This window comes from Lactuca serriola, chromosome 3, assembly GCF_051521515.1.
Source record: "Lactuca serriola cultivar US96UC23 chromosome 3, Lser_US96UC23_V15, whole genome shotgun sequence".
NCBI classification, from domain to species: domain Eukaryota; kingdom Viridiplantae; phylum Streptophyta; class Magnoliopsida; order Asterales; family Asteraceae; genus Lactuca; species Lactuca serriola.
In genome coordinates this window covers 42,389,033-42,396,139 of record NC_136410.1, presented here as the reverse complement: position 1 = coordinate 42,396,139, position 7,107 = coordinate 42,389,033, and the positions used below count along the sequence as shown (strand labels likewise).

General features: G+C 31.2%; 1 protein-coding gene across 1 annotated transcript; it reads left to right on the top strand.

The window, feature by feature from the left end:
* The first annotated feature begins 1,304 nt into the window (after positions 1-1,304).
* LOC145092054 (F-box protein At1g67340-like) lies at positions 1,305-2,963 on the top strand. The gene is made up of 3 exons (XM_079029944.1): positions 1,305-1,613; positions 1,735-1,897; positions 1,981-2,963. Exons 1-3 carry the CDS (start codon positions 1,375-1,377, stop codon positions 2,707-2,709), a joined length of 1,131 nt encoding a protein of 376 aa, XP_078886070.1. The 5' UTR covers positions 1,305-1,374; the 3' UTR covers positions 2,710-2,963.
* Positions 2,964-7,107: the final 4,144 nt, after the last annotated feature.

Below are 7,107 nucleotides of genomic sequence, written 5' to 3'. Positions count from 1 at the left end.
TTCTGTTCAAAAGATAAAAGTTGAGATTAAATCGTAAACTGACTCAAAATATTATGACTTTATCGGAGATTTCATTATTTATTATCCACTTTTGACTTTTGAAGTATTTATTTTTCAACTTTACCTTAAATATTTTTATTTGGTTATATATTACTCAATAAAACTTATAACAATGAAAAGACATTTAAAAAACAATTCATTCATATATTTTGTATCAAATATTATATATAAAACAAAATATTTAAAATCAAAATTAAAAAACAAAAACTTTAAAAATCAAAAATAAAAACTAAATATGAAAAGAAGATAATATAAAATTTAATCATCAAGAAGCGAAACGATATACATATCCTTATTCTAATAAAAGAATAATTTTAATCTCCTTTTGACATGTGTCATCATATTAAGCCTCATAATTAATGTAGATTTTATTATTCTTATGTCATGTGTCATCCTATTATACCTCATAATTAATGTATGCCGCTTGTCAACTTACTAATTTTTAATTTCAAATTTTAAAATTTAAATTTGTCACTTTAATTACATTAAATTAATAATATTAGAATACAAATTAAAATAAAATTAATATAAATTATAAGGTGATAGAATTTCATATATTTATTTAAATTAACGATTAAATTTTATATATATTTAAAATATTTTTATCTAATACATCACACATGAGTATTGTGCAATCCAAAATACTCGTCTCACGTTTTCACATGTATGACCACCGCATATCAACAAACTCCCGTAGTTACGTTTTACAAAGAACTGTATTTGCAAATTTTATAATAATAACTTATACAGGAAAATCTGAAACTTACAATATAAGATATATATATATTAACGTTTAGTATATAAAGTAATTAATATAAAAATATAACACTTGAGTAATAAATATTTTTATTTAATGCGTTGGTTTAAAACTCATAAAAATACATTTTTATTAACTTTTTTTTTTTTTTTTTTTTTTTTTGAAATTGTACAAAGAAGAGGAATCGAAGACTGATATTTGACTTCCTTATCTCTTCCCATTATCTTCTGTGCCTATTTGTTTCAGTAGTCTTACAAGCAGACAAAGCGTACCAGGTACAACTTCGTAACGGACCAATGGATCCAGTCAACGCCGCTTGACTACTATTTTTTCTTTTCTAATTTTAGTTTTAAAACCGCCGATTGACAACCATTTTTTCTTCTTCAACAAACACAAAAAGACAAAACTGAGTTAAGCCCCAGGGTGTTTTTGGTAATTTACACACGATATTCGATTCTCTGCCGTTATATAAAGTCACCGAATCCTTGTTTCAACGCCAATCACTGTCGTTTTACTACAGATTCTCAAGGGTTTCTTTCGCCGGAAAATTTTCGAAAATGAGAACTCGCAGTGGGAACTTGTATCCGGTGGAGGATAACAATAACATCAGTGGTCGGAAGAGAAAAGGTCGTGATTTGACCGGAGTAGGGAAGGTGAACTGCCGGAAAAGAGGGAAACCGTCGTCTGGTGGCGTTGATAATTTTGATAGGCTGCCGGACGAACTCGTTCTTTCTATTCTTACATTCGTCGGATCCAGAGCTGATTGTCCGGCCGACTTTCTGGCCGTTTTAGCAACGTAAGGAATCGAAATTGGAAAGACTTTGTGTGTATTTTGAAATTTTCAATTGAGAAAGACATTTAAAAGTCTTTTTTTTTTTTTTTTTTATTCTTTAATTTGTGTTGATATTGTGAAACAGATGCAAGAGATTCAGAGGTTTGGGGTATGATTCGTCTGTGTTATCAAAAGCTTCGGCAGAAACATTTGGCGTCACAGCTAAGAATTGGTCTGAATCTGCACATCGGTTTCTGAAACGGTGTTCCGATGCCGGCAATGTTGAAGCTTGTTACACACTGGGCATGGTTGGTCATTTTTCATGTTTTGTGTTGATTTTAATCTATAAACAGTTTGTAATATTGATTAGTTTTGTTATTTTGAAACACAGATTCGATTCTACTGTTTTCAAAACTGGCAAAATGGAGCATCTCTTATGGCGAAGGCGGCGATGAGTTCGCACGCTCCGGCGTTGTACTCACTTGCCGTCATCCATTTTAACGGTAGCGGCGGCTCGAAGTCAAAAAAAGACTTAGGCGGCGGCGTTTCTCTATGTGCCCGTGCGGCTTTTCTCGGTCACATTGACGCCCTCCGGGAACTTGGCCATTGTCTCCAAGACGGTTACGGCGTTACTCAAAACATAACCGAAGGCCGGCGGTTTCTCGTTCAAGCTAACGCCCGTGAACTAGCAGTAGCTCGGTCGACAATCCCATCGACATTAATTCCCGGTGACTGGCTGAAGCTGAACCCGGTCCTCATCCGCCGTGGGAACACCCTGATCCCTGGGTGTCCGTTACTGAGTGATTTCGGGTGCAACGTCATTCCGGAATATCATCCGGCCAACCGTTTTCTTGCCAGTTGGTTCGCCAATCGGGTACCTAGTCCGGAATTGCTCATATGTTCTCATGCTGGTTGCGGTCGACCGGAGACGAGGATGCAGGAGTTTCGCCGGTGCGCGGCGTGTGGTGTCGTGAACTACTGTTCACGAGCATGTCAGGCACAGGACTGGAAAATGCGACACCACAAGGAGTGTCGACAGCTGATGAGGTTTCACAATGTCATCGCCGGCGGAGGTAATGTCAACCCTAATCGGGTTGAGAATAACGTCGGTCAGAGATGAAACGATTACCGGTGGCCGGAGAAGCTGGATGTAACGGAAATGGTGAGGCCATTCAGTCAAAAGTCAAACACAAAGGTTCCGCTGAGGGCAGTTCTGGAATTTCCACAGATCAGCCTACATTTTCTGGTCGCCGGAATCTAGTTTAGTTGAAGGGTAGCAATTTTGTACACAATGAGAAATTGAGAATAGCTAGTAATAGTATAGCTCCCTTTTTTAATTAAAAGATTTAAATAAATATATATTTAGTCATTTAATTTGTGAATAATAAAAGGTATCTCACAAGCAAATCTATTGCATCAACAAATTTAGTAGAGATTTTGTTTCTAAAAAAAGTTGGTATATATGAATGCCGAAGGAAATCGCATTTAATATTTTCTGTTAAATCAACAATTGAATTTAAATGTAATAATAGCAAAGTATAGTAAAAAAAAAGTTATGATATTTAAAATTAATATCCGTTTTCCTTCTTATAGCATAGTAATTATGGTACAATTAAAATGTAAATGTTAACTTACCATAATGTTCTTATCACATTTAGTATGGTTTATATGCTAAAAAAATATTGTTTATATAAATGAAATAACGAAGAAGATACAATTTAAATCAAAAGTCTAGAATAAAACTTAATCAGATAATCGTAATGGTTTGAATAAAAGCTAAAGTATGTAGTTGGTTGGAGTGAAAAAGGGCAAAAGCCAAAAGCAGTAGACTTGCTCAGATTAAAAGGCATCCAATGCCATTTATATATCGTTCTTCCCATTTCAAATCAATACCTTTTTGCCTTTTTATGTTGGCAAAAAAACTTCAAAAATAAAGTAAACTCATAATATTGTTTCTTTTCAATAAAGTAAGTAATTAATAAATATTAACAAAAACTAACCACATGTCAAGTCAATTAAATTTTAAAAAATAATCTGATTTCTTATAACTTGTTATATTTTTCCGGTCCATATCCGGTTATGGTCAGATACCCGATCTGGCTACATTGGCACCTAATAATTTTTTTTCCAGAATATGGTATCCGCTCTAAATAGTATATTAGACTCTCTTTGTTGAAGAAAACTGTTTTAGATGATAAAAAATTGCAATATTATGGGTGATAATAAAAATATTGCAGTATTATAGGTAACCGGTAAATTGTCTATAATTATATGTTTTGTTAATATTTTATTGATTTAGATAGTGATAAATCATAATTCAGAAAGATTTAGTTTGTTTGGAATATGATGATCATTTTTTGGAACAAGAACTTGTCCGGAATGCATTAATCGAGGGTGAAAATCATAGATGTGTAGATATCGTACATATTTAGCCTTATTTTGCATTGAAGGTAAGGATATGAATCTAAATGAATGGTAGAAATACGTGTATATAACAACAAAGTACTCCAAGACACAACAGTTAGTCTAGAACATAAAAAACTAGCATAAAAAACGATCAACTAGTCTGGAACATGTAAATCTCGTCTGAAAATGTCTGTTAGAACGTCGTTTAATCATGAATGTGTATACGACATTGTAGTCAGTACATATGAGTTACCACGAATATGTATACCTAACATCACCCTCAAAACAACGTCGTTTCCATTGAGCCGAGGGGTAATCCAACCCAATGGTTGTGGACCCGTGTGTATTCCAGTATGATGACTGATTGGACCCAACATGCTTGTTTGTAGATGATATGTGTATTGTGTGGTGGTGTTAGGTGCATTTCATGCATTCATTTTGTAGTTTTAGTTCATAAAAGTGCATTGCATTTAGGTTTAAACTCATGCATTTTGCATATTTTTCGGGATTTTTCATGATGCAATTCCATTCACACACTTTTATGATATTTCAGGGACTTTTTGAAGGTTGGAAATCGCTGGAGGAAGTTTAAAAGAACTGGAGACAAAGTTACAGAAGTTTTGGAGCTCAGAAGAAAGAGAATGAAGAATTTGGCTTTTCAGAAGTTTACACGGCCGTGTAAATGCTCCCCTTTCATTTACACGGGCCGTGTAAACGTACATGCAAGGGCAGTCTACTTTGATGACCTTGAAGGATTAAGCATTCTACTTTTATTGTTTACACGTCCGTGTAAACTTATGCCTTTCATTTACACGGGCCGTGTAAACGTCTCGACAGTTTTAAAGTGGTTTTGTTTTCTTATAATTCAGACAATCGGTTTTGTGAGGAGTGAGGTCGGATTTTGGGAGGAAAGAAGGTGATTTTCAGAACTTTTGCAAGTAGATTAACACTTGGAAACACTTTAATTTCCTTTTTGTAAGTCAATTTGAAGTTTAAACTTGTTTGATTTGTAGTTCAACCTAGACATGTGTGGTTGATTTTATTATCATTTCCGAATCTGAATTCTTAAGTATGTGTTGTTAGGTTGTAACTTGAATTTGACTTGTGTTTAACATCTAGTAATCTTTGATTTGATCTTAATTATGTGTTTGGTTGGTTCTCTTTTTCACTTGATCAATGAATTAGGGTTCTAGTCAATCTAGTTAATCAAATTATGAAATTCGTATATGGTTTATGATTTGATGTTAGTAACACACACTTACTTGGTTGTAATTAGATCAAAATTAGTGCAATCAAAGATTAAATGTTTATATTCCCAAGCTTAAGAGGAATGTTAAACATTGTTGGTAATTAGTGCAAGAACTTAATGTCATTTAATGATTTGATGCAAGAGCTTATTTAAATTGAATCAATTAAATGAAGTTTTATTTGAAGAGCTTGTTTTGAATAAAATACTTATGCCAATTTGGATATTAGAGTTTATTAATATCCAACTTACCAACCTAGATTGAACATGAGTTATAATCATATTACATCTTTCAACATAATACATGTATAAGAGTCAGAATCGGAAATGTACTTCTTTTACTGTATTTGTTATTAATCTTTCTTATCTATGAAGTTTAATTCAAGTTCAAACACAATCCCCCATTTTAATATTAGACAAAATCACATAAATGGTCCTCATGGTTGACAAAATCGACCAATTATGGTCCTTATGACGAATTCTTTACACAGATGGTCCCTGTGGTTTCAAAATCTTGCAAAGACGGTCCTTTTGATTAACGACGCTAACATTTTCAGTTAAGTCCTATGTGAAATGACATATTTGTCCTTCATACATAAGGACGCTTTATGTAATATGTTTCTACCACAGGGACCATTTATGTAATTTTCTCTATTATTTATTATTTTTTTTATTTATTTTAATTATATATTTAAGGATTTAGATTTGTTTAAATTTATTGTTTAATATATATATATATATATATATATATATATATATATATATATATATATATATATATATATATATATACATGCTAACATTTTTTAACGTTTTGCTCAAATTATTTTTTCTAATCTTTTTGACATTTTCTTCAAGTAAATCTATTAATGTTTTTATTTTGACGTTTAATTCGAATATTATTTATTTATTTATTTATTTTTTTGAAGTTATGTTCGAATACATTTTTCAACATATAGTATGTTTATATTTGTTAAAGGATTTCACGGCTATTGTAATTATAATTCGTAACTTAATTCACTTTCAATTATGTTTTCATTTTTTTTTCATTTATCAGGTTATATAATTATTATTTTTTAATTCAAATATTTAACTATATAAGGTTGTATAATTATTATTTTTGTAAACTAATTTATTAACATTTTTTATAAAAAAGTGTAAAATGTTTGTTAAACGTGAATATGATTAATATAGATTAGGTAGACATAGGCTGAACTGAGACCGCCTCACAACGTTGCCGAGAATGATCATGTCATTTCACATTGGATTTAAATGTAATTATTTAGAGTTAATTTTTTTTTTGTTTTTAGAAGTGTTGTAAAAAATCTCAACTAGGTCCCGATTAATCTCAGATTAATCCCTAAGCGCTACCTAACCGATTAGAGGCTCTTACGTTGTATTTTTTACAACACTACTTAAAAAAAAAAAAAAACCCTCGACATAATTACATTACATCCAATGTGAAATGACATGATCGTTCTCGGCAGTGTTGTGAAGCGGTCTCCGCTCAGCTTATGTCTACCTAATCTATATTAATCATATTCACGTTTAACAAACATTTTACACTTTTTTTATAAAAAATGTTAATAAATTAGTTTACAAAAATAATAATTATACAACCTTATATAGTTGAAAAATATATTCGAACATAACGTCAAAAAAATAAATTAATAAATAAATAATATTCGAATAAAACGTCAAAATAAAAAACATTAATAAATTTACTTGAAGAAAATATCAAAAAGATTAGAAAAAATAATTTGAGCAAAACTTTAAAAAATGTTAGCATGTATATATATATATATATATATATATATATATATATATATATTAAACAGTAAATTTAAACAAATCTAAGTCCTTAAA

Bases quoted from the DNA above. Each gene is read 5' to 3' on its own strand.
- LOC145092054 (XM_079029944.1), top strand. From the start codon at position 1,375: ATGAGAACTCGCAGTGGGAACTTGTATCCGGTGGAGGATAACAATAAC. The intron at 1,614-1,734 runs GTAAGGAATCGA...ATTGTGAAACAG, and splicing joins TTTCTGGCCGTTTTAGCAAC to ATGCAAGAGATTCAGAGGTT. The intron at 1,898-1,980 runs GTTGGTCATTTT...TTTGAAACACAG, and splicing joins CTTGTTACACACTGGGCATG to ATTCGATTCTACTGTTTTCA.